This window comes from Dermacentor albipictus, chromosome 2 (assembly GCF_038994185.2).
Source record: "Dermacentor albipictus isolate Rhodes 1998 colony chromosome 2, USDA_Dalb.pri_finalv2, whole genome shotgun sequence".
In the NCBI taxonomy this organism is placed as follows: Eukaryota; Metazoa; Arthropoda; class Arachnida; order Ixodida; family Ixodidae; genus Dermacentor; species Dermacentor albipictus.
The window spans coordinates 36,807,844-36,831,748 of NC_091822.1; the positions used below are offsets into that span (position 1 = coordinate 36,807,844).

At 43.8% G+C, this 23,905-nt stretch overlaps 1 protein-coding gene across 2 annotated transcripts in view; it reads right to left on the reverse strand.

Moving 5' to 3' along the window:
• The window catches only part of LOC139055911 (fatty acid synthase-like), a 237,530-nt gene that overhangs the window by 92,748 nt on the left and 120,877 nt on the right, over positions 1–23,905 (reverse strand). For both annotated transcript variants that reach the window (XM_070533550.1, XM_070533549.1), the window contains exon 17: positions 10,286–10,440. In XM_070533550.1, coding sequence (XP_070389651.1) covers positions 10,286–10,440 — 155 coding nt within the window. The remainder of the gene's footprint in view (positions 1–10,285; positions 10,441–23,905) is intronic.

Genomic DNA, 23,905 nt, shown 5'->3' on the forward strand with positions numbered 1-23,905 from the left:
TATAGAATCTAAAATATCTAGTATTGACCAAATTAACTGCGCAATTAAAGAATGTAAGAAACAATGTGAAGAACACCAGCGTGTGCTGGGTTCAGTTATGGCGAAGGTAGACTTGTCTCGAGAACCAGAGGAGGCGTTGTAATTTGCTTTTTTTCGGTGTAGAAGATACAAAACCAAACGAGTCAAGTGAGGACTCTGGAATATGTGTAATTGATGTGTGCAAATCAAAATTGGGTATCCAATCAGTGAATATGGCAAATGCTCACAGGCTAGGCAAATTCAAGACTGGTAGCAATCATCCTTTAATAGCGACTTTCGCTTCCTACGTTGAAAAGCAAAATGTTTTAAAAAGTGCTTATAAATTAAAAGGAAGCAATGTCAGTATTTCAGAGGACTTTTCTGAGGATGTACGTAGAAAGAGAAAGCATCTATGGCAGTTCGCGAAATCGCGACAACAAAGTGGCGACAAGATCAGTCTTAAGTACGACACTCTTATTATAAATGGTCAGAAGTACTTGTTTGATGATAATACAAAGGAGGTGGTACCAGTAATAAAAGAGAAAGCAGATGCTACAAAGGGAGTAGAACCGGTCGGATGACAGCGTCGGCATAATGCAACGCATATTTCCTTTCTTGTAATTAACTGCCGAAGCATTAAGAACAAGGTTGATGAATTTGCATCTCTAGTTGATATGGTAAAGCCGTCTATTATTCTCGGTACTGAATCATGGTTAGCAAATGAAGTTGCTGATGGTGAAGTATTCTCAGATCAATTTAAGTGTTATAGAAAAGAGAGAGACTTGCATGGTGGAGGTGTATTTATTCTTGTGGATTCTAAAATTTCTTCTTCTCAGGTAAATGCTGGCACCGATGAATGTGAGGCTGTATGGTGCAGACTGACGCTTAATAATAGCAAAGCTTTAACTGTGTGTTCATTCTACCGCCCGCCTGATTCATCCGTTGATGTGATTAGGCAGTTGGCAGTGACAGTTGACGCAGTTCAAACAGACTTCATGGTAGTTGGAGGTGATTTCAACCTGTCTAATATTGATTGGAGTCATCAACTTTACTTTCACTCTTTTTCGGGTCGGTCTAGTCAGGAACTGATGAACTTGGTTGAATTTTTTGAGTTACATCAAACTGTATTGGAACCGACACGTGGGAACCGTATCTTAGATTTGTTATTCACAAATAAACCTGAATTCGTCCGGTCTACTCACGTGCTACCTGGAATAAGCGATCATAATGTAGTGCTTTGTGAAATGAATGTTGAACATTTAAGAAGCATTGGAACAGCAAATAGACGAGTATATAACTACGAAAAAGCAAATGTATGCGAGATAAATAAAGCGTTGAATGAGTACCGGACGGTATTTGAAACATATGCCGACTACACTGGAGTAACTGAATTATGGCCTATATTTAAGAAGAAGATGTTTGAGCTGAGGGAGCGCTTTGTTCCGGCGTGGACATTAACGAAAAGAAGAAGTAAAAGTAAACCTTGGTTTACTCGGGAGTTACGCAGTCTAACACGCAAAAGGCAACTAGCTTACCGCAAATACAAAGGTAAGCCGACACGTGATCATTGGTTGAAGCTGCATGAAACTACCAAAAAAATGAAAGTTGCAGTGGTAGCTGCAAAGCATTCATTTGGAATTTCAATGGAGTCGAAATTAAAGGATAATCCGAAGGAATTCTGGAGACATGCAAAGAGAAATGGAAAAGACACTGTGACTATACCACCGCTTGTGTCTGGTAACAGCTTTATTGATGATGACGTAGGAAAAGCTGAGTGCTTTAATACGTATTTTAGCTCTGTTTTCAGCTGTGCATTGCAACACAGACATGATACGAGTACCTTGAATTTCCAGCCGGTGGTGAGTGATATGGATGATGTTGTTATTAGCTATAATGGCATAGAGTCTCTGCTGCAGAATCTGAAGATTGGTAAGGCTGGGTGTCCTGATGACTTGCCAAACAAGTTTTATAAATATTATGCACAGTCGGTGGCACCGTACTTGAAGATTATTTTCGAAAAATCGCTCGAGGAATGCTGCCTTCCAGATGACTGGAAAATCGCAAGCGTAGTGCCAATTCATAAATCTGGTCCTCGTGACACCGTCTCAAATTATAGGCCAGTATCACTAATTTCAGTTGCGTGCAGGACTCTTGAACATATTTTGTACACTAGTATAGTAGCACATTAGGACGCACATTCATTGTTTAATCCTCGGCAGCATGGTTTTCGAAGGGGCCTGTCTTGTACTACGCAGTTGACTGAATTTGTGCACGAGCTGGCAGAAGCACTGGACAGGCGTCTTAGCGTGGACTGTGTGTTCTTGGATTTCAAAAAGGCATTTGATACAGTGACGCATTGTATACTAATAAAAAAAATGGCCTTTTACAATATCAGTCCTCAAGTAATATCATGGGTAGAAGATTACCTACGCTTACGTCAGCAGTTTGTGATGGTGAATGGTACTCAGTTACAGAAGGTGCAAGTTGTGTCCGGTGTTCCGCAAGGCTCCGTGTTGGGGCCGCTATTGTTCTTGCTCTACGTGAACGACATTGGTGACGGAGTAGTGTCTCAAATGCGGTTATTTGCGGACGACTGCGTTCTCTATAGAGTAGTCACTTGTGACCGTGATGCTGAGATCTTTCAGGAAGACTTGAACAGAATCTCAGAGTGGTGCGTCAAGTGGAATATGAATTTGAATCTGTCTAAAACTGTTCATATGAAATTTACAAGAAAGAAAAACCTTGATATGCAACCGTATGTTATTAGGAATGTAATGTTGGAACAGGTATTCGAATTTAAATATTTAGGTGTTTATTTTACTCCCACTTTGAATTGGCGCCGTCAAGTCGACTATGTCACTGCTAAAGCATGCAAAATCCTGGGATTTCTTCGCCGAAATGCAAACACTTTTCCACAGTCATGTCGGGACATCTTGTACAAGACTTATGTGAGGTCAATTCTCGAATACGCGTGTACGGTTTGGGACCCGCCTACTCGTAGAGATAAAGATAAGCTGGAGCGGTTGCAGAACATTGCCGCTCGCTTCGTATGTGGCATACGCGGGGCTCAATACAGTGCATCGCGTACGAAGGAAGCACTCAACTGGGAATTACTAGACATGCGCCGTAAGAAGTTGAGGCTGAAGTTTTTCCATGCTATTTATTATTCAGCTGTTCGGGTTGATCGCGAAAAGTTTGTGCTAGAGCCTTTTTATAGATCCAATCGTGTTGACCATGATTTTAAGGTCCGTGAATTTGCGACAAAAACTGAATTGTTCAGAATGTCTTTCTTTCCTAAAACCATTAGGGAATGGAATAGACTGCCGAGTGATGTTGTGAGGGTTGAATCAAATGATGCTTTCTTTTTGATCTTGTAGATTGTAGATGTGCATTGCTAAGGGCTTTGCCTTTTTTCCGTTTTTTTTTTCGTCTTTCCTCTTTTGTTATCACTTTTAACACTGTACAGGAGCAGAGGTGTCGTATGTATTTCTTCTTGTACCCCCCCCCCCCCCCACTGTAATGCCTTGGCGCTGTGGGTTCCTTAATAAATAAATAAAAAAAATAAATAGCTCGGCGAAGGCTACGAATTTCAAGCACTGCGACAACGGCTGGAAATGTGTCCAACGTGTCTACAACAGAAAAAGATGGGCCTGTGATCGGACGTGCGTCGTTCTGAGGAATTATGATAACGAGGACGAACGGTTCGGCGTCTGTATAACTCAAGTCCGGGGAGGGGGGGTAGTCAGTTCCTTTGACTGGGCCAGCGTCTAAATTCTGCGTTTTCTAGTTCTTGACGCAAAACGGTTTCGATAAGGGAGATGTTTGCATGTGACTCGTCGGGGTTATGCACCTAAAGGGGAACTGGGGAGGCAGCTTCAATCTCTCGGCGGATGATGCGCGCAATATTGTCAGATGCAGCATGAATGGGTAGAGCGGGTGAGAGACGAAGGCCCTCGCAGGTAGACGTCGCAGCCGTTCTCGTAAGACGTGTGAAATTCGGAGTAACGCGGTGGCTTATTGCTTCTTCATAGCGTCGGCCTTCATTGATGACGTGTTTCATAGTGGATGAGTTCTTTAAAACCAGAGGTGTGAACGCGTCTCCTGCGAATGCATTTGAAATTATGCGCAACCTTTTCCTTTCCCGGCACCGTGTCAGTGACTTTGCGACAAAGCGCCAGCACGTTCTCGATGTACGTCATATAGGACTCAGCGGAAGACTGAGCTCGGCATGCAAGTTCTTTCTGCTGAGCCCGACGGCGTCCGATGGGCTTGCCGAACACATCGATGAGCCCTTTGCTTACATACCTCCCAACTCGTCAGTTCCTGTTCGTGGTTCACAAACCACACTTGTGATGTGCCCGCAAGATATTATAGGGTATTCGCTAGCATCAGAGTCGGGTCCCAGTTGCTGCTAGTGCTCAACCGCTCGTACAGTTGAAGCGAACTTTCGATGTCGGTGTTGTCAGAGCCGGAAAACTTGGCTGGGTCACGCGGTTGTGTGAAGATAACGGGGCCGTTGGCGGTTGATGGTTGAGGCACGGCTGGTGACCTGCTAGAAGCATTCTTGTCCCCGCCGTGCGCTGGCATTGTAGTTGCCACCAAGGAGCCTCCGCTGCGTAGATCCGTCTTTAAACTTGAAAACTCCGCACTCTCCACCAGAATGTTACGGGGAGAAAAGAAACTTGACAATATATTTAGAAGATATACACAACGGGCGGAACTCAGGCATAAAAGATGGAGCCTGTGAGCACTACTATCGACGATCATCGTTACCTCAGCCCTCGCATCATCGTTCGCTCCTGCAGCGCCGGGAAGCAATATGTACCAACCCTCATTAAAGCGCACTATTAGAACAGGGGAGTGGGTTCAGCGGACGCGTTGGCAAGCGCCCAGTGAAACTGTGGCGGCGTGGGCGCCGCCTCATCCTGAAGCTCCTGCTGTTCTGTCAGCGCCTATTGGCTGAAGCGAACTCACGGACTGAGTGGCTGTCGTCTGCTCGACGCATCGTTGTTTGCACCGTTACCTTCACTCTTTCTTCATTTTATTAACTTCAGGTAAATGGAAAACAAATTTACTCTTTCTAGAACCAAGCATCAAAAGTAGATGCAGCGTGTGAAAGTTTATTTTAGCTGCGGTAGAGTTTCCAACGTGGCAATTGAGCGTCCGGCAGGCGCGCGAGGCCGCTGATTCGGGTGAAGGCGACAGGGTCGCCACCAACATTTCAATAAAAAAGCCTCAGTGGGGAGCCCGCGCGGGACCCACTCTAGCTGTCTTGTACACTCTACCACCACCCCGCTTGCAGCTCCTACAGCCACTAGAGTCAGAGTTCCCTCTAGTAATTACAGCACGAACCGCTATAGTTTAGGCGTATGGGTGTGAGCATCTGGTAGCTTTCTAACAAAATATCGCGTCCGCGGCTCATAGGCCACGAGAAGGTGGCGGTAAGCGCACAGAAATATGCGTATTCACAAATTCAAGCCTAGATGGCGCTAGGAAATTTCGGGAATTGAAACCGGAAGGAGTAAAGGAAGGAGCAGAAAATAACCCGGGTACTTAACCAGAGAATTCTACTCTTTAAGAAGTCCTCTATTTGTATGAGCGAACCGTTCTGCTTAAAGATGAGGTAAGTACGTGACACATGTGTGCTCATAAACCATGCTATCTCCATTAAGCGGTGTGAATAAAATCACTGTTTCACCATACGGCGGAAGCAATGAATGCGAGAGCAACATGTTAGGAAACTACACGAAGTGTTAGACTCGTAACTGTAGTCACAGTATGAATGGAAATAAACGTAAGCTAAGTAAAAACGAAGTGTTGGGCTAGGGCCCTTTGTTTGAATCATGCACCGGGCAATTTCATGTATAAAAACAAGCCAGCGTCTTCCTTAGCAAATTTACCACAGCTTTTTCATATCGGGTATGTTTTAAACCTCTTTCTGAGACTGATCCCGGAGGTTGTGCACAGCTGTGAAATTGATATTTACATTACTTTTAGGTTTGCCCTCAGTTATCATTGCGCACTTTTATTATTAACGTAAAAGAAAATATAGGATAAAAGGCATGTGCTGTGGGTGTTTTGTTTCATAACAATTTTTTTGTTTGCTGCCATTCTCACAATTCGTACGAATAATGTCAAGAATATAAGACCAGGTATGCGCAACTTTAGTGATAGAGTGGTATGACAATATAAATCGCATATTCAATATTGAATATAAAATATATCTGTATTTCCTACAGATTGGAGGTGACAGGGAAGAAAAGCTGCAAGTGCAGCTTGAAAAAACACCCTGCCCCCTATGACCACAGGACATGGGCAGCGCGGAGCTGCCGCGTGTTTTGAACAATACAAAAATACACAGTTTGCAACAATGCATGAAAAGCGCTAAGCTTAAAGTGAGTAGTTGAGCGCAATGATGTTACAAAACGTTTCAAACATGACAGATGAAAAAAATCATATAGATACACATATATATGTAATATAAGTGTGAACAAAAACCTGTAAACTTATCTAATCTGCACTTCTGGAATAGCTGACCGTATAAACATGAATATTAGTCCCACTGATTAAGTCGAGAGAATTCTGATGTGTTAAGGGCACATATAACAATGCCAGATTTATTGTAAGCATTTAAAAGTCTTGGTCAGTTGTTTTTCAGTATTTCTTATCTGTAATTAGATCTATAACGGTGCACTTTCCAAGGTTCTGTGTTTCTTGTGAAACGTGAGGGGATACGTTCTTCTAAACATGATAATTTAACAAGGGATAGATCGCTTTTCCGTTTCATATGATAAAACTTCTGCAAAAGTCGATGCCTACAGATTTCGTGCACTGCGATATCTTTAAACTTGTGAAATAAATGCTCGGTGAGTGAATCTACGGAACATTTGCGAGGATGCATACAATGCTTTTCTGTAATAAAAATAATTTGTTTAAATTCGTATCAGTTGTGCCCCATACGAGGCGACAATAATTGCGATGAGAGGCGACTAAGGCGTTATATAATAGTAGTTTAACTGATGTAGGAAAAAGGTAACGGTTTCGGCTTATTATGCCTGTTATCTGACTCAGTTTTTGCGTTACAAAGTGTACATGGTCATTCCACAGCAGCGATGAAGAAGGATGCACGCCTAGGATTTTGATGCTTTCTACAAATTAAATCGGAGCATTATTATAGGCTATGCTATGTAGTAAAGGGGAGGTACTTCCTTTTGGACGTAAAATTATATCTGCAGTTTTCATTGGGTTGAAACATGAACAGTTCTGCTTAAACCACGTACCAAGTTTCAGAAGCACTTCATTTGATATTGTGATAAGCTCGGTGTAAGAAAGTGATCTTAGAAATATACTGGTGTCGTTTGCGTAAATGAGAAAATTTACATTGAGATGAATATTTACAATATCGTTATCATATAGATTAAAAAGCAAAGGACGCAGAATGCTGCCTTGAGGTACTCCAAAAAGTATAAACCTCTCTTTGGACCTGAAGTTACTTATCTGTACAAATAGGCGTCTATTTTGAAGATATGACTTAAGATATTCAAGAGGAAGTCCTGTAACTCCATAACGATTGAGCTTATGAAAAAGAATGTTGTGGTTAATATAATCGAACGCTTTACTCAAATCTACAAATAAACCGAGAGTTATGAGCTTTGTTTTCGAAATTGGTAAGGATATATTCATTATGATGCAGAAGGGCTAACTCTGTAGACTTGTCTTTTTGAAACCCATACTGAGATTTGCTAATTAAGTTGTGTTTATTACAGAATGAGTTTAAACGTCCAAATAATATTTTCTCTAAAGCTTTCGGAAAGATGGGGAGAACAGATATGGGAAGGTAATTATTTATGTCTAGCTTGTTGCAATTCTTAGGGAGTACTGTTACTCTCGCACTCTTCATCTTTGCAGCAAAAACACCAGTAGCTCAGTGATCTCATGTAGCACAAATTTTACGGGTGTTATTTGTATCGCATCAGGATCAATGCATGACGAGTTTTTAAAACAAAAGAATACTGTATGCACTTCATGAACATCTGTAGGCTGGAAAAAGAGGGTGTTTTGATTTGGAGGGAAAGTAAGGTCAGGAAGTTTTGCAGAAGTAACATAGGTATCGCGAGGCACAATATGTTTAATAAACTGTTCGACCATTTCCTGCCGTGATAACTTCTGTCCTTTCTAAGCAATTCGTTCTGTAGACTCGATCCCTCTTTGTCGCCTCGATACAAAATTCAGGTTATCCCAAAGTTTATGGCCCTGAGAGCAAGATGAAAACATCTGGAAATAATATGCATCTTTTGCTTTTCGTAATTCTTTGCTTAGGTTATTTCTATACCCTTTAAAAGCCTTCTGGTCAGGAGGGTCACCTTATTTTGCAAATTTACCATAAAGCTGGTAACGCTTCTTTGTTTTCTGAAACATGTATTTGGTTAGCCAAGGCTTACTGAAATTTTTATGCTGACTTTTTTGCAGACGGTGTGTTTTGAATACACATCAACAAACATTGTGATAAACTTAGTGTAAGCCCCTTCTGCATTATTTTCCTGAATGATATTATCCCAGCTTACCTCGCTTAGTGCTGCCCGAAATGCCTGCAGCGTTTGTTCAGTAATATCCTGATAAAATATGTCAGATGCGTTGCTGCATATCGCAATATGTGCACTTTCAACGTACATACAAATTGACATGTGATCACCTATGCAATGCGCCAAAACGCAACTGCTAATACATGAAGGCTGATAACTCGTCAAAAAGAGACGAAGCGTACTTTTACTTGTAGCTGTAATCCTAGTTGCTGATTATATGGCATTAATGCAACCAGTCTGGACAAATTTGTTTACAAACTCGCGCTTCGTTGGGTTTTCAGAACCAATATTTGGATTCATGTCGCCACCAACAACTACACATTTTTGGTTTTCACTTACAAATGACAACAGATTATCCATAAACATGAAAATAAAAGCATTCAAACTGCCATCAGGTGGTCGGTAACGAACAGCAAATAACGTATCATTATTTGCAACACATAGGACCTAAATATTTTCATTCATACACGAAAAGTTGCCAGATAGATCACATGATATAAACTCATTTACCAACAAGAAAATACCTCCTTCACGCCGTGATTCTCTGTTTAAATAGAAAATTTTCTTATTAGGTAACTGAAAAATATTGCTAGCGTCGTGTACCACGTTTCAGTAAACATAACTACATCACACAAGTTTTCTATTTCTGAAAAGAAGGTTTCCAGTTCTGTTTCATTATTCGCAGATTGCACATTTAGATGTATACGGCTTAATTGTCTCTTTGGTACGCGTAGTGTAGTGAACCATTCTGTCTGTTTTATAGCCTACGTGCATAATGGTTCTATTGAGCTCAAAAATATATCTTATAATATCTCTTATCTCTATTATTATACCACATGTAATAAAGCTAGGCGTGACATATAGCATACATAAACGTTAATATATACGGAACATCACAGCGACGGCGACAGCGAAAATTCCCTTGGAGTGTCCATATATTTGCTATCGCAATAAAAGAAGATGAAAAAGAGTCACGTACATCCACAAAAAGTAAAAAAAAATGTCCGTTCCTAAGCTATCCATCTGATGTCATAGCCAACGAACTAAATAATCACTCATAATGACTCTTTCCTATAAAGTAAACGTGCGGCGCTAATGTTCTTCCTCCTCAATACGGCCGTATCTACTCACATATTCATCCCAACAGCTCTAAACAAACTTCATAGTATTCAATGGCTGCGCACTGTACATAGGTACAAAATAAACATCAATGATAAGGCTTCGAGTTCTTCTGAGGGCATATTTCACCGCATTTGGTCAGGGACTCGTTGACATCGTAATAACAAATACCACTCACCCTAAGTTTTTTACCACATTACCTAAAAACAAAGTCTAGTAGCGAGCTAAGTGATTATGTTCCTAGTGAGGGCCACATCATCAGACTGGAAACTCTTAACATCGCACTCATACCGTTACGCTGTTCTAGCGCCCCAATTTTTTTTCAGACTATAACATCCCTGCGACAAGCACGCGGTCAGTACGCGCACAATGTGCGAATTATGGCAGTACTTTTATTTCTTAAGTACAGTGACATTTACTATATCAACAAGTACTTACTGTATTGCATGGGTCGATATTCACAGATAGGCAGCAATCGCACTCTACTGCGCCAAGAATATTGGCAAACGTCAAGTACTCAGTCTGTGCTAGCACAACAGCAAAAACGTAGAACACTAGTCACTTACGAAAGGTGGAGCTCGTATCACGGAAGGATCCCCACTGTCCGTCGCTGTAGACGTTCACTACAAGGTCCTGCTTGAGTACGGTATTGTAGAACCGGTTTTTTGTACTGAAGTCCACGACGGTTTTCGACTCATTCATGCCTCTGCCGAGTATGCACCTAGAAAAAAAAAGCAGAGTCGTCAAACTGCTCAGTGATTTTTCCGCGCTTGCGATTATGCGGGATCATATCCATGTGCTGCATCCGCACAAAGCATATGCAACATTACCCGCGTATGCATTCGACGTATTAACTACCACTGAAATAAATGGAGTTCGTATGTAGAATAGGAAACACCATTCATTCCATGTTTCCGGATTTGGTCATTTAAGTTAAATCATGAAGTTTTACGTGCCCAAACCACGATACGATTGTAAGGTACGCCATAGGCCCAGGTAGCCCACAAAGTTTTCAAAACGTCGTATTATTAGATTCAAAGTCTCAAACTCACTTTTGACCAAACTCGACGCATTATAAATGTAGCAAGCAAGATATCTAAAAAACTAGGAGTGCATACGTTTCGAAAACGTTCTCATAAGACTCGCCGTATCTGTTCAGTTACCGTGCTGGGTTTTTGACCACGCAGATCTTTTCGGGAGAATTCCTCACATATCAAGCGGCACTCGTCGTGTTCATAGCTGATAAATTCGCCCTGCATGAGCATAAGTTCGGCTACGAAAAAGAAGCCTTTTGTGGTGTTGACCTCACGTCAGAAGAGTCGAACAATTGCAAATGCAGTTGACACCGCAATAGGCCACGAAGAAATGGTGCGTGAGCGCAGTAACATTGAAGCCGCTCTTTGTGACGCGGACAACGGCTCCACATCGACTTCGGAGGAGTGCTTGCCATTCAGTAGACCATGCGCATGTTAGAGCTGATTCTGCTAGCGCATCCAATTTAATAACTTTCGCTTTTTCGTAAATTTTATCATCGTTAAATTGGTTCTGACGATTTCTCCCCGCTCTCTGCGGCAATTTTTTTGTCATGATCACCGGTGCAAATGTGAAACAACTGATACGTCACTCTCATCGTTTTGCAGATTCATTCACGCCACACACTATCGTCGAATGGAACCACTTGCTATCGCACGTTGCTACTGCAGGATACGCAGAAAAATTCAAAGAGGTGCTGCACACTCAGCGCAGTGCACGACCTAATTACTTTTTAGACGTTTTGTTTTCAGTTTCTTACACAATGAGATGTATTTTACCGGCGGCATGTTCATATTTCTCTTGTTTCATTTTGCGAGCATTCTTATGTGGTGTATTTATAAGGCGTTTTTATATTATGCACAATTAAACGTATCGAGTTAAAGAGCGAGCATCACTTTCAATGGCACCATCGGAATACATCGGTACAGGCGTTACTAGGAACGGTGCTCCGCAGAAAGTGTTGCGATGAATTCTAGTGGAAGTACAGTGTATACAAAAACAATGTGCCGATAACGCCGTCAATGAATGTTAGTACAAGTGAATAGACTGAAAGAGCGAGCGTACGAAAGAATGAGAGAGAGCGAGTGAAATATAGCTTGCGAGAGAGCAAAAGAACGATTTAACATCTTCCTTGCACAACAGTGGTGCATACGACCGACCACTGACTTCCCTTCAACCATAAAAACAGCGGAGACAGTAAACTATTCCCCTAATATTCATGGAACTCAACGGTATGGCCTCGGCGGTGATCATCCAGCCGCAATGATGCGCCAATGACGGCGTCTCAAATAAAAGGGGGAAATGAAAGGCCTGCGAAATGCACTGTGGAAACTCCCAGCTGACTGCTTTTGTTTGAGACGGAGGGGCATATCCAGCAAACGAGCAAGCGTGCGAAAGAACAACGCAAGGGAGGGCGTCGTCTGACTGCGCGACATCATTCACAGTCGATAAACAAAAGCGCACAATGTGCAAGCCATGCACAAGGCGCACACCAAACGCTCACACCGAGGTGCTTCAAGAACCCATCCAATCCAACCTTACGGAAGGTGGCGATACAATACCGTCGTCACATCGGTCACATGACCAAGGGTGTGGCCAAGGCTGCCGCGGCTGCGGTGTGAAACTCGGCTGTGCATAGTTCCGCAATTGTGCTCGTCTGGGCAGTCGTGTGTTTCTCACTGTTATCGGTTCGGTTGTTATCGGTGCTTTGTTGTCCTACTTGGCACTGCGCGCACAGCGATTTGTTTGTTAGATTTTAATTTGGAGAGCAGCTGAGTTTTTCATTCGAGAGCGCCGAGTGGAGGGCACTAATTTGCTCTTCAAGCTCAGTGTCATGTCGCTATGGCTATGTGAGGCACCTTTTCATTGACGTTGTAATTAAGGCGTTAAGAGCACTATTAAGATGAAAGGCGAAAGGTTGCTTTTGGTTGCCTAGCATGGGGATCGGCCGTCATGCGTGAAACTAGGAAGTTTTGCAGGATGTGAAGCAAGGCGAGAATCGCTGTGTCTGCGCACGTTGCCTGTATCCCGTGGACAGCCATCACTGCGGTATTTCAATCTTCCGTTTTGAAAAAAATGTTCGATACAAGAGAACTGATAAACGGGCTCTCCGTTAGTGTTCATTACGAGTACAGTAGCGCTAGAGATGAGGTGAAGTGCCCGTCCTATCTCCTTGCCATTGCCTTGGGCTGCAGCGCATTCGTAGAATATTGCGTGAACCACACAGTACTGTTATCGCTTGCGATTCAGCTTCTTAAAGTGGGTTTTGGGCCCTTTTATACCACGTGACTGATATTTCATGGCCTTAAGAGGAACTTTATGTGTAATGTGAGACGGCCGAATTAGATTTTCTTCGCTGCCTCGGAATGCTAGCACAGGGTGTCTACCAACCGGGAAAACCGGGAATTGTCAAGGATTTCTAGTAGTGTGAAAAAACTCAGGGAAAAATAAGGGAATTTGTGCCTCTATCAGGAAACATTAGCAGTAACTTTATTGAAAGGGTGGAAAGTCGCGGTAATGCTGGCTCGAGTAACAGAAAGGAATCCTAATGAATCCTCTTTGACGTCCTGTCGTCGGCTGGAGGAGTGGACAGTGTACTGTTAACGACCGACTTTCCGGATTCCCGTTAATTTGGATGGCTTCGTGGCACCACCACGTCCCTCATAGAGTCAATGTATCAGAACTTCTGAAATTTTGGACGCAACAACTCTTTGCTGTTCTATTTTCCGGACGTTTTGCCATGACCGCTGGTGCGAAACGGCCTTAATCAAAGCCACCACCGCTGGCATTTTGATTACCTTGTCGCCTCGAACCCGCGCTATCGCACGCAGATCCGCTGGCAGCCGTAGCCACCACTGCGGCAACGCTAGGCCTAGCTGCTTTGACGTTCGCTATGAAGCTTCTTGCCGTCGGGTGTCGTGTTTTTTATTGAAAAAATTTGCTGCTGTCAGCAATGGCAGGGACTCCGCCGTTTTGGTCCTCGCTATTGGCTTAGAAGCTTGGAAAGCACGGTGCGTTGCATAATGCCGCTTCCCGAAGTCGGCTTTGCCTCCGTTTAGAAATATTACGTGGTGAAACATACGCAAAAGTATTGGAGTGAAGCATAACAAGCGTGGAAAAGGGCTATAGCCATGAGAAACAGCATGTATTCCTTAATTATACACGCATGCACCCGGTATTTCCTGTCACAGTACGAGCACCGATGTGCCTAATACGTGTACCGACAGGCCTTCCGAGCGTTTTCGAATGTGCCTGCGGAAGTTTGAGCCCTTAAGGGCAGTAAATGCCATGCATTTATTTTTCCGAACTGGGCGATTTTTTGGACGTTCTTGCGGCCCCTAGAGAAGTTGAAAAATCGGACGTGAATTGTGCAACTGACCAAGAAGATCCTTCAAATGGTCCATGGGGTGAATGAGTGGCGGAAGGAAGAGAAGAACAGAAAGGACCTACGCATTGAGGAATGAAGTGGAAAGGAAGCGCGCTGCCGCCGTTTTCTAGGAGCTTGAGCTAAAAAAATAAAGTGTTGGCTTATGTCCACGTGCAGGCGCCCCTCATCCAAACCAATGTAAACTCTTTAAAGCAGTGAAACACAACACTGAGGTGTCGTGCGCGGGCTGAGAGTATGTCAGAACAGTTGAGGTTGACTTACGAACTGTTGAGAGAGAATCCCAACTGTGACTAAGTTCGGGCCTCATACGACTGAGCTTCCTATCAGTTGATAGAAAGAGCTCATATTCGAAAATATTTGCCTCTGTATGTATCTTTCTTGCCCATATTTGAGAATGTCGGACTCTATTTGCATTTTAAAGCACATTTTATTTGCTGTGCATTTTACTAACCCCTCCCTTCTATTCTCTTTTTGAATAACATAAACACTACTCCTTAGTATTGAAATTGGGTTAGGTCGTTTTTTTATTTTTTTCATATGCTTACTTCAGGCTGACAGCATCAGGCAATATTGTCCGATGGTGTCATCGGGCAATATAGCCCGTCTTGACATAAAACATAGATCTGCATCACTTCGAGAATTTTGCAAAGGCACTCGGGGAAAACCTGGAAAACTGAGGGAATTTGGACATGTCAACTTAGTAGACACCCTGTAGCAATATATTTCGCTGTTTGCTTTGTTCTTCTTATTGTTATTGTATTTAGCGATCGGATACCGCATATACTATGTAACTCACTAGTGGATACTGAATTTGTTAGTCGCGAATCCCCTTGGCGAAAAATATCCTGTTACTCCAGTTAGTCCCTATATTTTTCTTTGTGACTGGTGCCTGTCTTTGTCGCGGCACTTAGTCGGCCGCCTGCCGAGTTCGTACGCACTATGTTGGGAAGCGCTCGCGCGGTTTTTTTTTTCCATTTGAGCGCTGTTCTTGGCCCTTGTGCAACAAATTTTCCCAGTGTACGTGAAACGGAGGAACCTCTCTTTAGGCATTGAGGCATGTCAGTTCATTAGGTACGTTTATGGGTAAATGTACGTAGCATTTGCTGCTTAGAGTCAATGTAATGTACGTTTGTGCACAACAATTTTAGCCATGCCATGCGGAATTGATTTGTGCATGATTAATCGCATATATTGTTCCCTACCTTGAATCCTTAGTAGAGAATGTGATTACAAGGTGACAGTCAGCCAATAAACGCCGCAATATCGGACTAATTCTTGGTAACTTAGCGCAGTGTCTTGAATGGTAGTAAGTCGACGGCAGGTGACATAAAACGGGATAATACCTTAATCACATAGTAGCTTTAATTCTTGCTTAATTGCAATGTGCCAACGGATCGTTCTCATTCAGTCCACTAGCATCAACACAATGGCCCTGGTCAAAGGGCGAGAGAATATGTGAATATACATTGGGGCATGTTCCCTCATCTGCTTTAAAGGACGTACTCCAAATCGTTTAGGAAGTGCGAGCAATCAGACTGCTGGCACAGGAAGGGCGAGGGAACGCAATTGACATTGTCATCACATAGTTCAAATGCTTAGTATACTCAATGTGGAATCTACATATTGTGCGCCCATTTCAATGAACAGCCTGTTCAAAACAATTTCCCTAATACATTTTTATAGGTAGCATTGGTTATGTTTATTTTTAAGATCTGGCTACAGTATTACAGTAGCATAATTTGTGCTCATGCCACTTTCATAAGCCATAAAATTTAGCATATCTTTCACACTGTAGCTTAAGTGTGCTGCAAAATGTTTCATTAAAGCTGCAAAACTTTGAGTGTGAGTCCTGCACACGTTCCCGGGAAGCACACCGAAAGGGAACACTTAAGGTTCAGTGCTACCAAGTGAAGAGTGGTTGCACACATGTGCCAGTGGTGGTATGTGGGCAAGTCGTTCTGGTGAAGCCACTGCATCTGCATTTAAAACATTTCAACTACCAGCGCAGTGCAAAATTTCGTGTCCACTTCGACGAAATGGAGCACCAGTGAAAATATCTGGGCATACCTATCCAGGGCAGCGTGTCTACATTGAAAAGATTTCAAGCACCGGCATGTACGACAGTGCCATTGCCAGCGGAACTGTAGAGTACAAAATGGTCAGCTCCCAAACTGTTCATGAATGGAACTCGGCCTGGGCTGTGTACCAAATATTTTTCGGTGTGAAGGTGGGGGTGAACTGATAAAGCATTTGCTCAGGACTACATGTGTGAAAACTTTTATTCATTCAGAGTCTTTTTTACAGCGAAGCTATTAGCCCCTAGATGGTCAGCATTTTTTGTGTTCGTGTCCGTTACCAAAAAATGTGGGCCTATCGCGGCGGCAGTGCAGGACCTGAAGCGATGCCGCATACCCCCGTAAGGCAGATGCTTCAGCAAAGTGAAGCGCACAGTGCATACATTCTTGGGAAGCATGGCTGCAACATATAAAACAGCGTACGTTTTAATAAAGAACAAGCGCAAAACAAGCTTCCGAGCCACATAATTGATGATAAGGTGCGCGTGGTAAGAATGCGAAGCACGTAGCGCTCCCCGCATACATTTCCTGGTAACCACTACTGGTGCGCAAGCTACTGAGGCAGTGGCAGCTTACAACATGGGAAGTGACATCTCTAGCCTTGCGTACATGGAATAACCAGCCTAGCACCTGATTTCAGTGTTGTTGCAGCACCGCTATGGCCCGCGGTGTGCTGTCGAAATCACCAACACTTTAAAGCAGTAAAGCATTGCATACCCCCAAAGCCGTTGTGGTGATTGTATTAAGCAGCTTCGCTGGACGTTCAGTTTCGCAGGGCCAGGATGGCGAGACAATTTCATTTCTTATGCGAAGCATACCAGTCGCACAGCCACGCTCGTCCTTGCTGCGCCGCACGCGGCCGCGTAGCTACCATATGGCGTCATAACAGCTGCAAAAGCGGAGGCTCAACTAGTGCGCTCGCTTGCGGCCGCGTAGCTACATAGCCGGGTCTCAGCTCGTGCGCTCGCCTGCGGTCGCGCAGATGGTACTGCGGCCTAACTCCCGCTCCTCCCGCTAGGGCACTGACTACACAACAGCTGCAAGCCGGGCTCAACTCTTGCGCTCGCCTCCGGTCGCGCAGCCGGTGCTGTGGCCTAACTCCCGTTCCTCCCGCTAGGGCACTGGCGTCATAACAGCTGTATAAAAGAGCGGCGCGCTCTCGTCGAGGCCAGTTGTATAGCGCGATGGCGGGAAAGGAAAGGGCCGCTCTTCAGACCGCAAAGCGCAAGTTACTGATCACCATAGCGTATTTAATGGTTTATAAATAAAGGAATAAGCAGAGTAACGCATGAGTTGTTTCTTCGTCTAGCCGAACCAAATATAGCCAACCAACAGCAGTTCACCAGGCTAAAGAGTGGTTCAACAACTAAAATAAAGGCTAGTATGCTTCGCATCCTGGGCTTAACCTTAGCTAAGCCACAGCCATTTTTTTTTATTTCAGTAGACTGGAGATGTGTCCAAAGTGTAATAATGTATTAATGTGTTTGGAAATGATTTATTATGAGCTTGTGCCTCTTGTTGCGGGAGTGATACATTGTTGCACATTCCAGTTAATTTCCAGGTTTATGGAAGTTTATAATAATGAAACTTGCACATCGAATTCTTGTGTCCTAGAGCACTAAGATTGTTTTAGTTATGTAGCGCTACTCAGTGTCATCATACTCTACATTACAGTGGTGCTCACTTTTTTTTTATTTACTCTCATACCCACAGCGCCATTTAGGCATTACAGTGGGGGGGGTTACATACATCAATGTAAACAGCTTATGACATCGAATAAACAGCATTATACTATACAATACAACGAAAGAGAAAAAGAGAAGAAAAAAAAACCGCTAAAATGACATGACAAAAATGGTACATCAGGATATCAATGTACAGCACGCAGGAAACGGCATCATACAATTAAGTAATAAAGCACTATATAATGATAGCAAACTCTGCAATTACTGTATACTGTAGAATAAAGAAGAAAATTTCAAAGAGCATTTGCAAAATGTTCATTAATAAGTATACTAACTACGGCAGCAGGCAGTGGATTCCATTCTAAAATGGTTTTGGGGAAAAAGGTGCTTTTGAAAAGTTTAGTTCTACAAGTGTATTCCCTAACCTTGAGCTCGTGATCTGTTCATCAGGGTATATAATGTGGCTAAAGAATATACTTATCATGGTCTATTCCAATTTGGCCATAAAATATATTGTGAAAAATTTTCAAGCGTAATGCCTGCCTTCTCTTTTCTAAGGTGTCCCATTTTAATGTTTGTTTTGCGCTAGTAATACTAAGGTTTCTGTCATAGTTGCCGATTACGTACCGTGCTGCTATATTCTGAACTCTCTCAAGTTTATCTCGGTCGGTACACGTAGGAGGTTCCCATACGGTACATCCATATTCTAAAATGGGTCTAACATAGCTTTTGTACAGAAGATCGCGAGCCTGCTGGGGAAAGAGTTTGTATTGCGCCGTAGAAATCCTAACACTTTGCATGCCTTTGCTGTAATGAAATCAACATGCCTGTGCCAACATATGGATGGTGTGAGGAATACACCCAAGTACTTGTACTCGTGAACAACCTGCAATGGGGAACCGGATAGATAATATACGGCTTCTGGCATACACTTTTTAGTAAAGTGCATGTGGACAGTTTTCTGTGTGTTTATTTGCATATGTGACTCTCTGCACCAGTTTTGTAGTTTAACTAAATCATTTTGCAAAATAACAGTATCGGCAATGCTTGTAATTTCTTTATATATTATCAGATCATCAGCAAACAATCTTACGGAAGAAACAATAGTGTTGGGAAGGTCATTTATAAATAATAAGAAAAGTCATGTTACATACATTTCCTTGTTTTACTATTTTGTACGATCATTCAGTTGATTGTTTTTTCGTTTTATGGTTCCATTAATTATCTCACCTTTACAAAATTTGATGTACCGTACATGCAATATTTTGAATTTTGGCATGTTCCCCTTGTTTGGCTTTTACCAGAGTATCGATTTTTGACGGTAAGTGTCGCTAATCCTTTTTGTGTTCTTTTCAAGCTGCTAGCTTATTGGTAACATTGCTTGTAGGCAAATGCCATAAGATTGAATCTCGCATTTTCATTCTGCTTCTTCCAGTTGCTGTTATATCAATTTCTAAATACCTTAGCTCAGTTAATCTGATAGCATGTGCTGTTTACTGTGCAAGATAAGAAACTTTAGCACACTTCACGTTCTTGCTGTTCGTCATTGAATATATACTCACGAATTTTGGTTATGCATGTTGTACTCATTGTTTATCGATTTCTACTCCATTAAGAATTTGTTCTTGTAGTTTTAGTAATTTTTGATGTGCTTTTAATTCCATTTACTTTCCATTTTTCATATATTTTAATCAAACCTTGCATAAGTATTACTTTTGCAATAAAGTCTCGCTTTGTGGTATGCTCATTTCATGCGCTCTTCGAACAAAAACTCTGGCCTGGCCGATTGTCAAGAAGCGCCCATTTCTTAGCAGGATGTCATTCCCTTTTCGTTTAAACGTCGTTGTTGTACACCAAAGGCGGCATTGCCGATTCATGTTCATGGACAGGTTTGTTTTCAGGTGACTTGGTCGAGGGTGCGTCGGACTCAACAGGCAACAATGCTTGGCACTGTGCCAGGAGCTCAGTGACACTAGACACTGACGCTTCGACTCGTTTGGAAACCGCGAAAACAAGCTTCACATTATCGTATACCTTTAAATACTACTTCTAGACCAGCTTTTTGATAACGTTTTAAGAGCGTTTATAAATCATATATGAAGAACCCTGGCGAAGGGATTATTTGTGTCTTTCCCAATAGTATTTCAAGACCACCCTTTGAAATGTTTTGAAGAGGTGTTCTATACCGTCTGAAAAACGTAATTATGGCGGACAATAGCAGAAACATACGCCGTTTCAATGAGGAAGTTGTCTTACACGTGTCTTCTTTAAGCCGTTTTTATAGCCTAGGATAAAGGCTGTAAAAACGTTATGTATCTCCTTTGTGCTACCAGCTGGGGGGGGGGGGGGGGTACTCCGGAATAATTGCGACCCTTCTTTAACGATCACCCACAGCTCGGCACACAGACATTTTCGTATTTCGCCGCCATCGAAATGCGGCTTCCGTGGCCGGGATTGGCTCCGACATCGTACTTCGCTGCGCAACGCCACAGCCACTGCACCACCTCAGTGGGCACGTGCAGTTCAAAGCTTAAATGCCTTTTCTGCCTTAATGAGGTCGGATACGTGTATTATTTATTTATTTGTAACTGCATATGCCGGAGGTGCGTTAGTCACCCCAGGCTCTCAATAATTCCTTTATTTCCTTTATGAGAGTCCGGGGCCGCTGACGTGCATCCGGGATATTCAGTGAGAGTGCATGGGGAGCGCGGATACAAGTTCTCTACTTGAACTTTGAGACGCTGGCCATTGCTTGCTGTTCGCTCCGCGTGCGCCTCAAAGGGGCCTGCGGAAAACTAATAAATACAATTTCCTTGGCCCTGCCATTTAAATAGTCATTCTCAGTGACTTCTTGCCCCTTCTGGGAATCCGCACGAGTTGATGTGGTGTCAGATGACCGTAAAACGTTCTAAAACTGGACCACAACGAGGCTCCTTAACTCCTCTTCCTAAAGCTAAGCACAGAGACGCACTTGCTTCGCGAAGCACGCTTATATATTCTTTTGGGGATTTTTTTTCGCACCATAGATGGACTCCCAAGGTTGCCGGAACGGGTCGTGCCTTGTATACGTGTACTATGACACTGTCTCACATTCCACAAGTTGCCCCTCTTCTGTCTTCCTTAGGGGTCTCTTCTCTATTGTGGCCCCGCCGCCCTATACAACTTGCCCTCTCTCCCGCTACAACGGCGGCGCGCGCACTGGTGCTGCACAGCGACCGTTTTCTCCCTCCTTGCCTTGTGTCAACAGAAACCTAGCTGCCGCTACTCTCCGCCCCCTTCCATTCTCCGACTTATATCTTCCTCCTCCTCTTTTGTTTCGTTTTCGCTTTCTTTCTTTCTTTCTTTCTTTCTTTCTTTCTTTCTTTCTTTCTTTCTTTCTTTCTTTTCGTCTTGTTTTTTCACTGACCTCCTTGCCCTACATACATGGGAGTACGGCTTCCTTTTGCCCCGAATCGTTGCCAATAAGGCAGCTGTCAATCTGCCAAAGCGCCGAGAAAAAGTCAGTCACTGTCACAACTATCCCTTTCGGTTTCATGTATCTGAGAACGACCGGGCTCCCTGTTTGCTGTCGTCGCTATCAGTTTAGAACTGCAATTTTCTTGTAAGCCCTGATGAAGATCGGTCCATTGGTCAAAGTTGTTGAAATTAAATACTTGTTGAGTTCACCTGGTAGCATCGCTCAAGTTTTCTCTCTCTCTCTCTCTCTATATATATATATATATATATATATATATATATATATATATATATATATATATATATATATATAGATATTGTGAGACGAGGTTTAGGCAGGCAGTCTCTTCTTTACTCTGCCGAGACAGAGCCCCACCACCAGGCCCCAAAACGATGATGATGAGTATGTACAGGTGAGAATATGAAGCGTATGAATAATGCTCACACTAATTTCCCCGCACGCGCAAGCGGCCAGCCAGGCCGCGACTTAGCCAGGAGGGGAACGCCGAACGAATCGTTTTAGGCGCGAAACGTGAACGATCTCCGAACCACGACAACGATGGTCGGAAGAAACGTCTACGGGAGTAACGCGATAGTTCACGGGGGATGTTTGTTCGTTAATAATATAGGGTCCAAGAAAGCGGGATTCAAACTTCTCGCACAAACCGGGTGCACGAATGGGCGTCCAAAGAAGCACTTCCTCTCCGGGACGAAAGGAGACGTCGCGACGAGAGATGTCGTAACGTTGCTTGCGATCTAGCTGACTGACTTCTGTGTTGAAACGAGCACGTTGACGGCATTCCTCAAGTCTCGAAACGAACTGTTCGGGTGTACTGTCTGAGGTGTTAGTTGGAGCATTGAAGAAAGCGGCGTCGATGGGGAATGTCGGTGAACGGCCGGAAACTAGGTAGAAAGGTGAGTATCCCGTAGTTCGTTGGATAGCGGTGTTGTGAGCAAAAGTCACGAAAGGTAAAAGTTTGTCCCAATTGTCGTGGTTTGGCCCGATATACATCGATATCATATCTATTAGTGTGCGATGAAATCGCTCGGTTAAGCCATTTGTTTGTGGGTGATATGCGGATGTCGTCTTATGAACTGTGCCACAAGCTCCGAGTACTTCTGCGAGCATTGTTGACATGAAAGTCTTGCCGCGGTCGCTTAACAGTACACGAGGGGCACCATGGCGCAGCACAATGGCATCTAGAAAGAAGGTGGCGACGTCGGAGGCTGAACTAGAGCGTAGAGGGGCGGTCTCAGCGTAACGTGTGAGCTGGTCAACAGCTGTCACGACCCATCGATGACCCGCTGGCGTTATGGGCAGAGGGCCGACTAGGTCTATCCCAACGATGGCAAACGGTGTCTCGGGACATGGGATGGGGTGTAAAAGCCCAGCAGGAGGCGAAGTCGGTCGTTTCCGCCGTTGACACTGAACGCAAGAAGCGACGTACTTGGCCACAAAGGTAGACATGCCTGGCCAAAAGAAACGGCTCCTAACGCGGTGGTATGTTTTGTGGAATCCCAAATGGCCAGCAGATGGGTCGTCGTGCAAGGCTTCAAGGACTTGTGTGCGCATCGAGCGTGGAAGAATAGGTACCCAGCTGTGTCCGTCGGAGTTGTATATGTAGCGGTACAGCACATCGTTGTCAAGCTTAAATAGTCGCAATTGTCGACGTAATCTGGCATTTGGTGAAGATATAGTTCCGCACAGGCGTTGGATGATGCTGTCGCAGTAGGGGTCAGAACGTTGACACGAGGCGAGGTGAGTGAGGTGATTGGAAGATAACACGTCAGTAACCGTGAGAGGTAATAACGGTAATAACGGGAGTGACGACTCAGTCTCATCATCAAGAGGCGAGCAATGGAGAGGTGTACTCGAAGCTAATAATGGCAGCGGGCAGCGAGAGAGAGCGTCCGCATCTTGATGCTTTTTCCCAGACTTGTAGACAACGTCAAAGTCGTACTCTTGTAAGCGTACCACCCAGCGACCAAGTCGTCCGGACAAATTTTTGATTGACGACAACCAGCATAAGGCGTGGTGGTCGGTTATGACCGTGAAATGGCGTCCGTAAAGATATGGTCGAAATTTTTGGATCGCCCAAACTACTGCGAGACATTCCTGTTCTGTGATGGAGTAATTCGTTTCGGCAGGTGTTAGTGCGCGACTGGCATAGGCAACAACTCTCTCTCGTGAGGTGGTATCACGCTGTAAAAGTACAGCACCGAGCCCATGGCCACTAGCGTCGGTATGCAAGCAAGTCGGTGCGTTGTCATCGAAGTGACAGAGGACAGGGTCGCTGGTTAATGCCTGCTTGAGGGCTTGGAAAGAAAGTTCGCATTCATCTGTCCAAGGGAAAGCAGAGCCCGACGTGAGCAACTTGTGTAGCGGCGACGCCATGGCTGCAAAATGACTGATGAAGCGGCGGAAGTAGGATGCCAGGCCTAAGAAACTTCTTAATTGCTTTTGATTTTCAGGGCGAGGGAAGCGATGCACGGCAGCAACCTTTTCGGGATCTGGTCGAATGCCATCTTTGCTGATAAGATGGCCCAATA